At 38.8% G+C, this 16,768-nt stretch overlaps 1 protein-coding gene across 2 annotated transcripts in view; it reads left to right on the top strand.

Annotated features, from left to right (window-relative positions):
* The window catches only part of apaf1 (apoptotic peptidase activating factor 1), a 55,810-nt gene extending 52,389 nt beyond the window's left edge, over positions 1-3,421 (top strand). For both annotated transcript variants that reach the window (XM_060886343.1, XM_060886342.1), the window contains exon 27: positions 2,106-3,421. In XM_060886343.1, the coding sequence (XP_060742326.1) occupies positions 2,106-2,264 (159 nt within the window). In that variant the 3' untranslated portion in view covers positions 2,265-3,421. The remainder of the gene's footprint in view (positions 1-2,105) is intronic.
* The last annotated feature ends 13,347 nt before the right edge of the window (positions 3,422-16,768 follow it).

The following is a 16,768-nucleotide window of genomic DNA, read 5'->3' on the forward strand; positions in this document are numbered from 1 at the left end:
ACTCAACCCCACTGAACACCTTTGGGAAGAACTGGAACACCCACCAACTGCAACCTAGACCTCCTCACTCTTACAACATCAGTGTCTGATCTAAATAATGCTCTTGTACAGTAGCTGAATGATCACTAATCCCTACAGCCACACTCCAGCATCTAGTGGAAAACCTTCCTCTCTCTCTCTCTCTCTCTCTCAGTGGCAGTATAGCATTGTAAAAATGACTATACTACCCAAAATAATCACTTAATTGCAGATTTGCTCAATTTGATTGGGATAAACAAACCTCTCAGAATCAATTTAACCACACTTTAATGATCCAAATGTCTTGGAGGACATTTCAAATTAATTCAGTAACCAACTGCAGTAGGTACTCAAAAGGGTAAAACCCAGTCAGGTAAATGAGATATGGCTAGATACTGAACAAGCACTGCGCAATAATGATAAACTACTCCACAGAACTCCATAAAATGGGATGGGGCAATATTATATCACACAGGGCACACAAAATACACCAGATGATTACGCTCAGCCCGTATGGGACTGCACACTTCTGGAAACAAATCACTAAGGAAATATTGCCTTTTCTAAATCACACCATCCCACTCTTTCCTTCACTTTGATTACTTAGAGATACATCTAGGAACAACAGTTTTGCACGAACCATCAGCAAAAAAAACATACTAACACACTGGAAAGCAAAGAATAACATTTATAGCACATGTTGGAAAATCAGAACAATCGACTGCGTAACAATCTGAAATAAAACTAGAAATTGTTCGTCATAATGGTGTTATACAGTCATCATTCAGTCTACTACTCCTTACACACACACCCACACACCCAACACACACTGTTCTAATAAGCACCATGTTCATGTTGTGTCTTCTGTCTAGTTTGTTTGTTTGTTTTTTCTGCTGTCCTGTTTTTGTCTGTTGTGACACTTCTCCTGGTTCTAGAGGGAAATGAGGAGATGTGACACACACTTGGGACAGTTCAAATTGACCGCTTCTGCTTTGATTGCAGTATTATTATATTATTATTATTATAATGTATAACCTACACACACACAGCTCTGTGCAACTCTCCCAGCTCTCTGTCTCTCTCGCCTCTCACTGAAACAAAGAACACATATTAGCGCAATCCTGCTCTGGTGTACATCTTTACCAATCGTTTTTTCCTGACTCCGCCCTCGGTGCTTGACCACGCCCCCACCAAAAAGAAGAAAGGAAAGAGAGGATGGAAGGAGATATTCAACAAGCATATAGTCTCAGGTGTCTAAGAGCTTGTAGACTGTTTTCTTTGTACAACGGTATTTTTATCCAACTCTCGAGTCATTGATGAAAAGGTGAATTATTTCTGGGATGATGAGCAAAATTTTCCCACGTTCGTTTTTACCTGAAGATCTGTAAGCTAATACTTTCTATTTGTCTTCAATTAAATTACATCGCATCGATTGTTGAATTCTCAAATCCGATTGGTCATCAGGCATAGATTATTATCTTGGCCAGCACAGCTCTGATATTAGTGTCAGTTATTGGGATAATTATTGTCATGTTATTTTTCCCAATCAATGTTTGTTAAAACCAATCAAGCGTATTAAAGTAAATGAAGCGATTAACTCTCCGTTCCGGTCCTGAGCTCGGATAAAAAAGGAGAGTTGCGTCAGGTGTAAAACCTGTGCAGAATCAATATATGGATCAGATGATCCGCTGTGGCAACCCAGAACAGGGAGCAGCTGAAGGACGACAACACAATTTAGAAGACTACTCATCAGAGGTTGTGAATCCCAGGTCCACCAAGCAGACCCTGAGCAAGTTGCTCAGTTGGATAAGGGTGTCTGCAAAATGCTATAAATGCAAAAAAACAAATAAATGAATGGTTGGAAGTTTTTGTGGTGTGTATCGGTCTTTTTTCAGCTGTAATCAAGCTTTTGTTTGGGTCTGGTGTAAAATAAATGCATCATTACAGATAATTTGCACATTTCTACTTGGTTCTTTTAACAGCACCATGTTTGAACTGTATTCCTTATTTTGTGTGCAATCCTGTCCTCCACAGTCCTTGTTTGTTTTTGTGATTAACGGTTTGTTCTTACTGTTTCTCTTGAGCAGTGGTGGAGTGTGGACAGAGGAGAAGCCCTGCAGACCTTCTACACTACAGGAAACAACCTGAAGCACATCTGCGTCTCGTCCGACTTCAAAACATTTGTCACCATCGACAACATCGGCATCCTGTACATCCTGAAGCAGGTGGAACGAGGACAGCTTTAGGATGGACTCAGAATCCAGACTCATAAATCATTTCCTGTGGTTTATTTCTGGGCCTGTCTGCAGCTCCTTAAAAAGTGTAGACGGTTTTATGAACGCAGCTGTAACTTGTGAAAATGACCTGCTCTGCAATGCACGTTCTGTTGCCTTGTGAAAGCAACATCAGCTTTTCTAGGACAATCTTTGTCGTTCTGTTCTAATTTAAAATGTTCTCACTTACACCACTAAGAAGATGGGGAGAAGCCTTGTACCACTGTGCCTGAGCATTTAAGAGCCTTAAAAAACAAACAAACAAAAAAACACTACCACTATAGAAAGCACTGCCCCTTAGGTGCGATTTGCTGGAATGATATGATGTGACCATAATATTTTAATAAGATAAACCGAATGACCCACATTTTATTAGAGAGGTACAGAATGAAGTGGAACCAATTACATTGGGCTTCAGACCTTAATGAAAGCAGCTGTGCAGGTAGCTCAGCACTGTCCATATCCCAGCCTTATATCTTCTACAAAGTGTTTACAATCACAGCTGAATGTTAGCAGCTAATCACATACCGGTGCTAAAAATTATGCTGATGTTTTTCACCTGTGAGAAAATGCTATATAAACATTTAAATCAGCAAAGAACAAAAGCACTATTACTGTATAGTCAATCGAGAAGACGAGAGAAGTTCAGTTCAGTCAGTGTGTTTTAAAGGCCTGTAATACCAAAAACTATATTACAAAAACAAAAAGCTCAATAAGAGAACATTTGTTGCAATAGTGGAATACAGTAATAACTGTGAAAAGTGGTTGTATCTCGAGACAGATATCTTTTTTCTAGAAATGTTTTAATGGAGTGAAAATTTTGAGTGAACTCAGGTAAATCTGTGCTCTTGTCTTTTGTGTGTTAGACACAGTGAATTTTACAACACACCTTTCTATAAAACTGTTGGACATCGTTTAAACATTAAGGATTTTTGATACGCAACATACTCACTTAACAGTGTGTTCACTAAAGGATTAAATCAGTTTTGCCTAAAAAATGGAGGAATTCAATCTTTTATTTTTATTGCCCATGTTTCTAAACAAAGAAGCAGCAGCGGCTTGTATTGTGTTGTACTACAGCGATTGCAGAAGGCTTACTGTGAAAAATAAAGGAAAAACATGGAACAAAACTGTTTAATATGCTTATTCAGCTGTATGTCAATAGTGTAAATGTTTTTGATCAATTTATTGAGAAAATTGCATCATTTATACAGTGCATTTAGAAAGTATTCAGACCCCTGCATTTTCCCTCTCATCTTTTTTAATAATGCAGCATTGTGCTAAATTATTCTTAATAATTTTTTAAAGCGAATATTTTATCACTAAATTTGTGATAAATATATTTAAAAAAAACCCTGAAATATCATATTGGCATAAGACTTTGTGCTATTGCAGTCAGGTGCCTCCCATTTTTCTGAATCATCTTTGAGATGTTTGTACACTTTGATTGTAGTTTATGATGTCAAAGGAACTTCAGAGTCAGGATCATTTCGAGGCACAAATCTGGAAAAGCCTATAAATAAAATTTCTTCTGCATTAAAGGTTGTCAAAGAGCACATTGGCCTCCTTAATGGGTGAAGTTTGGAGGAACAAGGACTCTTTTCAGAGCTGAACAAGCTGATCAACTTAGGGAGAAGGGCATTGGTAAGAGTAGTGACCAAGAACCCGATGGTCATTCCTCAGCACGACACGTGTGAAACATAGCTTGGAATTGGCAAGAAAGCACCTAAAGTTATCTTAGACTCTCTGATGAAATAAAGATTGATTAATCTCAACTGTCATATCTACGGGAAACCAGGCTCTCTACATCACCTACAACACCATCCCAACGGTGAAGCCTGGTGGTGGTAGAATCATGCTGTTGGGGTGCAAGTACTGGGGCATTGGTCAGGGTACAAGAAATATGCAGCAAAATACAAAGATCTCCTTAATGAAAGCCTGTCCCAGTGCGCTCAGGACCACAGACTGGGCCAAATGTTCTCCTTCTGGCAGGACGAGGACCTAAAGCACAGAGTTATGATTAGGGACAACTTCATTAGGGACGCGAACGTATTTGATTGTGTTAGCTAGAACCCGAACATCTCTGGTGAGACCTGAACATGCCTGTCCATGTGTATTATACCCAAAAATGACCTGAGGCTGTAATTGCTATCAAATGTGATTTAACTGAGTACTGAGGGTCTACTTGTTGAAGTGATACTTTAATTTGATTTAATTTTAATTTCAATGAAGATATCACAAATCTGATTGTCAGTGACTGACTGTCAGTTTTGGACTCATAGGCATTGTTGGCATTTGCTGATTAAAGTTGGCAGACTTGAGATCGCTGTGCTCAACTCTCCACATATACACAGCATTCAACATTCATTCAGCTGTGAAATATACCGTAAACCTACCTGCACTCTTACTTTGGTTTTATTGTGAAAGTATGCTTAAAGTTCAGGCTACATATTTTGCTGCTTTTGCAAAAGCAAGAAGTCGTCTGCTGAGTATACAATGAAATAAAATTGATTATTTATTGGAAACAAACCTATAAAACAAACAATGGTTTATATCTTTCTTCTTACAAACTGATGTTGGTATTTAGATTCATTGTGATTTAGGCTCCTTTTTAAACTCTAGTGTCTTTGTATTGAACCCAAATGTTAATCTGTTGTAGAAGGCATCTGATTTTGTTCTACTTCAAACACTACACAACGTTTCTCCCAGTACCATTAAACACTAATTTATTCCCTAATGTCTGAACATTTTCTTCCCCGATTAATTATTGCATTAATAAACGAGTGCCTTCTAATGCAGTGGCATGCTTATAATGTGTAATGTAAAAGATTTGTAATAACTTCAAATGTCATTTCCAGAACAAATTACATGTTAATTCCTGTTATCATTTTAGTATAAATTTTAGGTTAAATCGGTGTGTAAGGAAGAATTTCAGTTTGTTAACATACCAGAACACATCCCACAGACAAATTAAAAACCTGGCAACCTGCAATTTAAAGCAAGAATGAAATATTCCTAATTAAATAGTGTGTGAAGTGTAATTGAATATAATTGTATTGTGAGTGATATACTGTATGTATAGGTTTATGTAATGATCAGCCATAACAATAAAACCTAATATCTAATATTGTCTAGGTCCTCCTTGTGCCACCTCTGACTCATAAAGGCATGGACTCTACAAGACCTGTGAAAATGTGATGTGATGTCTGGCACCAAGACTTTAGCAGCAGATCCTTTAAGTCCTTTAAGTCCTCTGTGGATCGGGCTTGTTTGTCCAGTACATCCCACAGATGCTTGATCGGATTGAGATCTAGGGAATTTGGAGCCCAATTATCAACTTAAATTCTTTGTTACCTTCCTAAAACCGTTCCTGAAAAAGGACTACAGTGTGGCAGTGAGCATTATCCTGCTGAGAAAGGAAACACCGTTGCCATGATGTGATGTAGTTGGTCTGCAATAATGTTTTGGTTTCAGAGTAACATCCACATGAATCCACAAGAAAATTGCTCAGATCATCACAGTCATCACCTGCTTGCTTTCTTCCCATAGTGTTTTCTGGTGTCATCCCAGAAAAGGGTTCGAAAGGGTTCTCCGTTGAGTCTGGTTCCTCTCAAGGTTTCTTCCTTTTCCAATTTAAGGGAGTTTTTCCTTGCCACTGCTGCCTGAGTCACCTCTGACTTGCTCATTGGGGATAAATACATACACATTGTGAACTATAGATATCTAATAATAATCTTGAATTTTTTATTATATTAATTCTTTATATTATTCCTTATGTTTACCTTCTGTTCTATGTTTATGTTCTGTAAAGCTGCTTTGAGACAATGTCTAGTGTAAAATGCAATACAGATAAACTTGAATTGAATTGAATTGAATTGAATCCCTTTTCCAGGTAAGCAATGCACATACACTCTGCCATCCACATGATGTAAAAGAAAATGTGATTCAGCAGACCAAGCCTCCTTCCTTCCATGCCTCATGGCCCAGTTCTGAGGTTCACATGTCCATTGTAGGTGACTTCATTGGTAATCAGGGGTCACCATGAGCACCCTGAGTGATCTTCAACTACAGTCATAGCTCCATACCAGCAAGCTGTGATGCACTGTGATACACCCGTCTATTACAACCATCATTAATTTATTCAGAAATTTCTGGGATATAGTTGTTAGGTTAGACCTGACCAGACCGACTAGCCATCACTCTAATGTAAAGCTGTGAGTCCTGGGTGGCAGTGACCCTGTCACCCAATAATTGGTTGTCTTTCATTGGATGGCTTTAGCTAAGTACTAACCACTTAAAAGTGGGAACACCCCACAAGTCCTGCTGTTCAAATCCAGACATCACAGTCAGTGTACTAAAATGGTTTAGAGGGGACTTCAGTATCTGTGCCACTAAAGAGACTGTCACACCTTCTTTGAATTGCCATTGCTTCTGTCAACGTTGTGCTTGAGGCTTCATCTGTGAACATTTGAAGATTTCAGCAGGAAGGAATTAGAGCTAATTCTGTAATCACCTCAGAAATGACACGACCTGTTAGATCCACCGGAGCTCTTGGTTGCACAATTCTACTTGACTATAAACGCTTTTTACATTATCTACTGTCCAGTGTCACCCAAATGAGGATGAGGTTCCCCTTTTGAGTCTGGTTCCTCTTAAGGTTTCTTCCTTAATTCATCTGAGAGAGTTTTTCCTCACCAAAATCACCTCAGGCTTGCGCTTAAGGATAGATAAATAGTAATTTAATTTGAAACTTTACCATTTTTATTCAGTTTATTCTATACTTCTCTAAAACTGCTTTGAGACAACGTCAATCAATAAATGTGCTAAACAAATACATTGAAAAATAAAAATCGAATTGACTGAGCTTGAAATAAGTCCAATGTCATGTAGTATTCACTCTCTAGTGTCCATCAGTGGCAGTCAAGTGTGTAGACTGTGTAGTCAGTCAAGATTTTTAAGTTGTTTGGTTTGCATAATTTACTGCTGCCCCTTCAATCCATCCAAATATGAATGGGTGTGTGAACCCTTTTATGCAAAGAGTTGCAAGGAGCCTGAAGTCTATCCTAGAGGGATAGCCAACCCATCACAGGGCACAATCACTCACACACCCATTCATATAGATACATAGATAGATACAACTTTATTGTCATTGCATAGTACAGGTACACAGCAACGAAATGCAGTTTGGCATCTACCAAAAGTGCAAAATGTAGCAGTCGTGCAAAAGTGCAGATAAATATCTAGCATATTTACAGCAAGTGTCGGGCGGAGTTTACTGTCGGGCGGAATCCTCGTATCTACAAAACCATTATTTTTCAGGAAATTAAAAAAACGCCGTATTTTTTTGAGTTAATAAACATCGTATCGTTACAGTTGTTATACACCTTATATTGCTATCATATACTGTTGTGTACCAACATTAACACAACATTTTCCCAAAGTCACGTTTTATAGGAGATACAAGCTTTATGACTTGGGAGCAGGGAGATACGAGATTATGCTGTCATTGATAAGAATGGTACGGACACAGACGTCGCTGCTGCCAGCTGTGTTTAATAAAGTCTGCGGTCACGTTCAGCCTTTTGACAAGAGACAAGGCTTCAATAGTTAACCAAAGCTAATGACTGTAGTTACATACATCTTCCTAAACTCTATTTTAAAGGTTTAAGAGCTATAAGTGATGCAATACAAAACACAATAAGCTGATTAGGCTGTCTAATAGGTGGAAATTAGTCTAATCTGCTCGCAAACTTACCTTCGTGGCTCATGGGTTTCTTTCTGCACAGAAGCATTACAGCTATCGATTTTTAACAAAACAGACCTACTCAAATGTATCTAACCTAACTGTTTTCACTTGTTAGTGTCCAAAAAACAGTGTTTTGCATGCAGAGTGCCAAGAGAGGCATTGTCTATAAGTAGCAGGGATGAGCGAGTACAGCATTATCTGTATCTGTATCCGTATCTGTTAACCATATGAATTATCTGTATCTGTATCTGTACTCGGAGTGGGTGGGGCCTAACCCGGAAGAGGGCGGGGCGTGTCTTGAAATGGGCGGGGCTTTAACCGGTTATAATTAATTTGTAATATTTATAAGACTAGCTTACTACCTTTATGTTTTTATGAAATACAGTGAAAACGTGTCAGACAGTCAGTGTCTGGTTACTGGTTAGAGACAGCTGAAGGTTTAAAAAAGAAAAAAAATCTCCGACAGGCAGAGACACAATGCGAGTCGCATGGGCGGGGCCTGGCCAATTTGCTGCCCTAGGCAAGATTTCACCTGGTGCCCCTGGAATCACAGACAATTGTGTTCCGATCATTTTGTTCATAAACTTACACAGAAACAAACTGCACAGCTTTGTCCTGTTTTTCTTTATTTTGAAAATATTTTGGAAACACACACAAACTATATATAAAAAAACTATATTACGGAGACCTTGCTTTCCTTGCCTTTCTTACAGCAATAAAAATATATATAATAAATATATAAATAAAATACTTCTCAGGTAATAAAATATATATATATATACATATATATTAATAATATATATAAATAAAATAAATAAAAATAAAATAAAATAATTTTTTTATTAATAAAAATAATAATTTGGGCGCACGGGCGCCCCTATTGGTGGGCGGCGCACTTAGCATTTGCCTATTCTGCCTATGCGCAGGGCCGGCCCTGCTACCAAGCAAGCACCATGTCTGAACGAACCCACGTTTACCAGAACTCTACTGGTTATTAAGTACATATTATTAACGTTACAACCCGAAGTAAAAAGCTGAAGAAACCCTAAACATTAACGGAAAAGAAGAACCCGAGTGAGTGAGGGAGAGACAGAGAGCTGTTCTGTGTGTGACTGTGAGTGAGCAGAGCGAGACACAGCAACACAATACATCTGTATATGTGTAGGGGAGGGGCGCTGTGACTAGCCTATCACTGTAGGGGAGGGGCGCTGTGACTAGCCTATCACTGTAGGGGAGGGGCGCTGTGACTAGCCTATCACTGTAGGGGAGGGGCGCTGTGACTAGCCTATCACTGTAGGGGAGGGGCGCTGTGACTAGCCTATCACTGTAGGGGAGGGGCGCTGTGACTAGCCTATCACTGTAGGGGAGGGGCGCTGTGACTAGCCTATCACAGAACGCTGACACAATCAGCTACCCAATGATGATTTTCATTCAATCCGAGCACAGATATTGACTCGTATTACTCGTATAATACTCGTACTCGGCAGAAGTGCTTTATCCGTACCGGATACCGTATCCGGATCATCTCTAATAAGTAGGCTGACTTAAAGTCAGTAAAATGATAATAAAAACAATAATTTAATAGTGGTATCCAAAACATTCAATTTAATTCAAATATTATATTATAAAAAAACATTTTAAAACGTCAATGAACATGTATAATAAGCAGTAATAAATAGATACTTAAAATACATCAATAACACAGATAAACATCGATAAAATCATAGTTAAAGGGATAGTTAACCCAAAAAATAAAATTAATAAAGTTCAAATTATCGTTTCACTACGTTATACGGCATGTTTACGTATAATAACGAGGCAAAAAGCCAGCCAGCTTGCTTAAAGTGATGAGCGTGACGGATGAACATAACGGTTTGCTTTGACATTGTAAGATACAATCCTATCTTATCTGCAATGTACAGGGTTTAGTCCGCGTTGCAGTGGATTGTCTTGCGCTAAATTCCTGTCCTCAGATGAGCATCAGAACTAGCGGGGGTCAATAATTTTTTTTCTTTGAGCCCCACGAAAATCACTTTAGATATCACTTTAAGACGTGTTGATTCGTTGCGACTCTTAATCTTGAGAAATATGCCGCGAAGCTCTCCCGCGGAGTGAAGAAGAGGTGGAGGTACGAGGTTTCTCAGACAGTTGAAGTGTCCAATGGAGTTAAGAGATTTGCGCTCAAGCTATTTTCAAGACTTTAGATTGGTTAATAACTTGTAAAAATAACAGACCCACGTGGGGACTGACCAATAGTATCGATATGTGAAAAAATATGAAATTGACCAAATTTGGACATACAAGGTTTCCGCCCGACAGCGACGATATATGAAAGCATACAGTATACAGTGAATAAATATTAAGGCTATAACAGTACAGAGATGTATGGACATACAGGAGTACAGTGAATAAATATAAAGGCTATAACAGTACAGAGATGTATGGACATCATTAAGAATTACAGAATTACAGAAATGGTTCTAGTGCAGATGTAATGAGGAGTAAAAAAAAGATAAACTATGTAATATGTACATGTATTGTACAGAGGTTATATACAGTGTTTTGTTTTGTGTTTGTTTGACATTGGACATATGACATTGGACTTATTTCAAGCTCAGTCAATTATATATTTTTTTACAATTATTTGTAATATCCATTTGCAAAACATGGATATGATGGATGGATGAAAAGATCACTGAAATTATGCTGATAAATTACCTAATGACAGCTAGCTAAGTCAATCAGCTCTAGAATCTGACCATGCTGTTCAGTCTTATACAGTATGTGAATGTGTACCTCGTTGTGTTTAACACCCAGTGGGCCAGTTTCCTGTGTCTATCCTCAGTGACAGATTAACAGTAGATCTGATGATTGAATAGCTGCAATATGGTCCATATAATACTACATCATGAGTACTGGTTATAAGTCACCCCTTCTGTGTAAGGATTCATGTCTCCAGCAAGCTTGTGCTTTTGCTGAGACGAGGATATCTGTGTCTCTGTCTGTGGTATTTTGGGTTTAGCTGCATCCTGATATCCCACTTCTGAAAGGCTGTTAATTCTGCAGCTGCTGCAACTACTGTTACAGATGCAGTAAATCCTAGCATTCTTTGCAGGAGCTGGTAACACATATACATATCAGCCTGCCCCAATTCGCTTAGCAGAAGTAGTCATGTCTGCCACACCGTCTGGTACCTAGCCTGAGAGGTTGGCTGGCATGCAGTTAGTCTAGCTTCACATCAGTGAACTTTATGACCTGTTCATGTGTTAGAGATCCATTTCAAAATGAGGCCAAGCACCATAATGTCTGTGATATCCTGCAATTCAAACATGTGCCTCACCTTTTACATATTTCCCATGAAAACACTGGGAAAATAAACAACTCTATATTTTCCTGTGCCAGAAGCTGATTCTTTTTCTGCTGGTTTCAAGCCTGTTTTGTGTGATTTATTTTTAATTGTATTTTATTAATATGTTTTTATTTATTCCATATATTTAACAAATACATTAGTATGAAAACTAAGACAGAAAAACATAAAATATGCAAAAAAAAAAAGTCTGTTAAAAAAAAAACTCAGAATAAAGAAAAAGGAATTGAGTATAAGTACAAAATCAGCTTATGGATTTATATTTACTCTTTACAATCGGACCCATGATGTTTTTGTTGCACCAAATATCATTTCCATATTATTTCATATAATTTTCTCTTATTTCTTATTGTCATGCCACATGACAAACTACAGTCGTATGCAAAAGTTTAGGAACACCTAGTTTAGGAACATTTTCCCAAATATTTATAAATGAAAATCATGGCGATCGTCAGGGGTTCCTAAACTTTTGCATACGACTGTATACATGGCAACTATAGCACTCTACTTAAATTTCAATTAAATTTTAAAAAGTTGTACATTTTTTACATTTAAATTTGACATTTTTTAATGTTGTGTTGTCACACCAAATAAGGACATCTATCCAACCATTTTCTACACCTCTTGTCCTACTGGCTTGTGTGGACCGTGGAGTCTATCCCAGGAGACTGATGCTAGTCTGTCTCAGGGCATCATTGCAAACCCTCTTACACACCTATGGACAATTTAGAGATGCTGATCAGCCTACAATCCATGTGTTTGGACTGCGGGAGGAAAACCAGAGAACAGGAAAGCCCAGAGGCATGGGGAGAACTTGCAAGCTCAACAAACATTGTGAAGGTGGGAATCTAGGCCTTAAGGTGTGAGGCAAAAGTGCTTAAACAATAAGCCACTCTGCCCCCTCAAAATACTGACTTAATTTTGTGTACAGAAGATTTTTTAATATAGAATAAAACTCATTCTTTTTGAAGGCATCACTACTTTACAGTATTTCTTTACACAAGCTTAAGACTCTAACAAACTACATATATTAAATTATCTGCAATACAAAGTAAAGTAAAATAGTATTTCTTGTGTATACATTTTTTTTCTATTTACATGCGACTTGTGTATGGAAGCTCAGGTCTACTGGACTTGAAGATGATGGATCCCTCATCCATCTTCTGATCAAGTCAAGTCAAGTCAAGAAGCTTTTATTGTCATTTCAACCATATATAGCTGTTGCAGTACATAGTGAAATGAGACAACGTTTCTCCAGGATCAAGGTGCTACATAGAAACAAAGACAGGGCTAAAGACTTGTAAGTAGTCTTAGCCACATAAAGTGCAACTGTGCAGCCTGGTGCAAACAGTGCAGGACAAGACAAACAAGACAGACAAGACAGTGCAGGACAAAAGACAGTGCAGGACTAAAGACAGTGCAGGACCAGACAGTGCAGGACAATGACAGTGCAGACACAAGTTACAAGACAATACAAAAAGTACAAAAAATGCAGTACACAAAAGACAATAAATAGTAAACAGTCACAGAAACAGTCACAGAAACAGCGCCGACCGACCAGTGTTAATACTGTATGTGTTAATATAGTATGTGCGAAATGGCTGAGATATTGTACAGTATGTGCAAAAACGGCTGAAATGTTGGGACAGTTTGTGCAAAAAACAGCAGACAAGGTGTGCAAAACAGCATGTAAACAGTTTGCTGGATTGTAAGCAGCATGTAAACAGTATGTTGTGTCAGTGTGTGTGTTTTGTGAGGGTCTATGCATTCCATACAGATGATGTGTGTGTATGTTGTGCTCAGTACAGTACATTTCAGTTGTTGAGAAGTCTGATGGCTTGTGGGAAGAAACTGTTACACAGTCTGGTCGTGAGGGCCCGAATGCTTCGGTACCTTTTTCCAGATGGCAGGAGGGTGAAGAGTGTGTGTGAGGGGTGTGTGGGGTCATCCACAATGCTGTTGGCTTTGCGGATGCAGCGTGTGGTGTAAGTGTCTGTGATAGAGGGAAGAGAGACCCCAATGATCTTCTCCGCTGTCCTCACAATCCGCTGCAGGGTCTTGCGTTCTGAGATGGTGCAGTTCCCGAACCAGACAGTGATGCAGCTGCTCAGGATGCTCTCAATGGTCCCTCTGTAGAACATGGTCAGGATGGGGGGAGGGAGATGTGCCTTCCTCAGCCTTCGTAGGAAGTAGAGACGCTGCTGGGCTTTCCTGGTGATGGCGCTGGTGTGGAGTGACTGATGATGACATTATGATGATGACATTATGATGTAAATCCAGTTGTTCCTCCTGCTAGATGTTCCACATGGATTCGTCAGGATGAGTTTTAATCTTCAAAGATAATATAGATAATCCGATTGCAAAATTGGCTTGGTTTATAATCCTACACGGTGTAAATTTACCTTGTCTTTGCTAACTTCCTGTTACTCCAGGCGGTGTCCTGCTGTCATCAGTGCTTCTTGTACACAGGCATAACCTCTCTCCCATGTGCTCTCACTGATCTTCAGCCAGAGAATGGATCCTGTCAGCTGGTCACCCTGCTGGGGTTCCCTTTATTGCTCACTCTTGTTAGGTCAGATGGCATGGATCCATTTGTGGCATGGTGTGTGTGTGTGTGTGTGTGTTTGTGTGTGGTGTGTGTGTGTGTGTGTGTGTGGTGTGTGTGTGTGTGTGTGTGTGTGTGTGCGTGTGTGTGTGTGTTTGAGAGAGAAAGAGAGAAAGAGAGAGAGAGCAGATGCTGTAGCTCCCAGTCAGATTTTGGTCTCCTACTCTTCACACAGTGCACTAGCATGACCAGGCTCTGCTACATTTTAAAAAAAAAAAAAAAAAAAAAAAAAGATTTGAAACAGTTCATTGATAGAAAAAGGTGCAACTGGATATATGATTAAGCTAGAAAGAAGAATCTTTTAGAAGAAGAATCTATGAGTTAAACACATTCTGATCACTTTTCAGCAGTATGAACAATACATTTTTTACTTTGTCTTTTTTTAAAAATATAATTTAAGTATGATAAATGCCCTTGCATGCCATCTGTCAGATTACATGACCTGCTGTTGAGCTGCAGCATGACCCAGAACCCTGTGGAAAGCCTTGATCCATGTGTTGTAATCACAGCTGTCTGAACTCCAGCTGTCTCATTTGCCTCTGCTTCATTCACACTTGTACATGTGAGCATTGGGACATTAATTTCCTGATAAAACTGTAGCATCAGCTTGAGAAGAACACATGCAGTGTGAATCATGTGACCCAAGCAGGTTGAATTTGTGGTTAGTCCGAGCTCAATGTATGTATTCATGAAGCTTTTGGACCTCTTAGAGAAAAGGCCATGAGGATCCTGAGGCATCTAATGATGTACCAGCTCCAGAAGGATTCTGCTTTATGAAGATTTGGGGCATTCCATGAAAAGTTGTCGACCATATGAGGACTCTGAGAAGAACAATCTCTTAATAAATACACAAAATAAGATTCTACATATGCTGGATCTCCATCGTTGAGTATTTAAAGGCTTTGGTACAAAGAAGACGGTGCTGAATCTATATGGAATCAGATGATGAGATCATTTCAGAGTTGCTCAGAAGCTCCTGGTCACTCAACTCCAACTGACTGTATATGACTGTAGAAAGAACAATATTAATGTGTGAATATTAATATTGTCTTTTCTACAGTGTCCTTTCCTTTCTAAAGAATATTCCTAGCCTCACCTCACATTCATCTCAGGCTTGTTCATTAGGGATAAATACAAATACATTTACAATTTATGTTCTATAAAGCTGCTTTGAGACAATTGCTTTAAGACAATGTCCATTGTTACAAGAGCTTTACAAATAAAATGTATTTTAATTCTATTGAATTGTATTTAGCAAAAAAAAATTTTCATGCTGTTGTTTTTGCAGAAAATTATCTAGCTTTTCATATGAACTATGAAAAGTTTTATAATAAATGCTGTTATAATAATCTCGAGTCTTCTGCGAGTCTTCTCTCGAGTTTTCCACTAGATGTTGGTACATGGCTTTGGGGATTTGTGTTCATTCAGCTACCAGAGCTTCAGTAACACTGATGTCAGGTGAGGCAATACAACATACATGTGGGATATGAGTGTATGGATATGGAATGGTCAGGTGTCCATTATATTTAGTGTACTTTAATAAATGCCAGAATATTTGTTGTTAGCACTCAGCATGTTATGCTGTAGATGCTGATTTAATCAATATTTCATCAATATTAAAAAAAAAAAAAACTGTGTCATACAGTGACCCTGAAGTGTAAAGTAGCCAACTTACAGAACATCTCTGTATATTGGAGGGATGTACAGCTTAGTGATGAAGGACTACTGATTGGAAGGTTGTCAGTTCGAACCCCAGGTCCACAAAGCTAGGCCCCTCAACCCTCAATTGCTCAGCTGTATAAATGAGATAAAATGTCAGTTGCTCTGGATAAGGTGTCGTAAATATAAAATTTTCAGTGCCGTGACCCGGATTTGATGGAGTGAAATCCATGAAATGTCTTATGCAGGCTCTACACCTTCATCACCTGGCTGAGTTGCCCATGTTGTATGAATGAGTGGAATAGCAGCTGGCAGTGCAGTGTGCTGGCTGACCCCGCAGTCTCACCCGTGAGGCATGGACCTGTGCCCAGTCCCTGCACGGATGGAAGGGGAGCTGGCAGAGTGTCGGCGCCAGCCATGACCCGCCCAGTCTCTTCTCTGAGGCCGATGACACATCAGATACTGTTTACTATCCAAGCTCATCTGCAAGAATGATGCAAGGTTTCTGAGGTTCGATTACCTTAAGTATTTAGATGAAAGATCATCATATATAAATAATTCGCTTTTAGGAATTACAGCTGCATAAAGAAATATTGTCTATTTTAAGATTTCTAACTCTTCTAGGGCAGATCACCCAATACGCCTAGTTCACTGGAAACCTGTTCTGCTCATTCCATAAGCGTTAATTATTAAATCTGTGACATAATTACATGAACTGTTATCCTCTGATACTTAATTTAGCAAATGGCTGCAGGACAGGAACCGTCTGGGACTCAGGGCTCCTGCTGCTCTCTCAGTCACACTCTCATGAGAACTGTGTAAAGACTGTGTGTGGTTTAAATGTGATTCAGATTCTTCTATAACAGCAAATGAATCGATGTGAACTTCCTGATTTCTATACCTGTGACATCACATTCAACTTGATTCAATCTCACAACCTGGATCTATTCCCAGATACACTGAAAGGTTTCCTTTCGATTTTTATTTCTTCTATTTCTGATGAAGCTAGGAAAACAATCATCCATTAAAACCATTCAAGAGTGAATGAATGTGTCTATCATTATGTGATACAGTAGTAAGTATACTCTCAATATCAGCCT

Source organism: Tachysurus vachellii, chromosome 14 (genome assembly GCF_030014155.1).
Source record: "Tachysurus vachellii isolate PV-2020 chromosome 14, HZAU_Pvac_v1, whole genome shotgun sequence".
In the NCBI taxonomy this organism is placed as follows: Eukaryota; Metazoa; Chordata; class Actinopteri; order Siluriformes; family Bagridae; genus Tachysurus; species Tachysurus vachellii.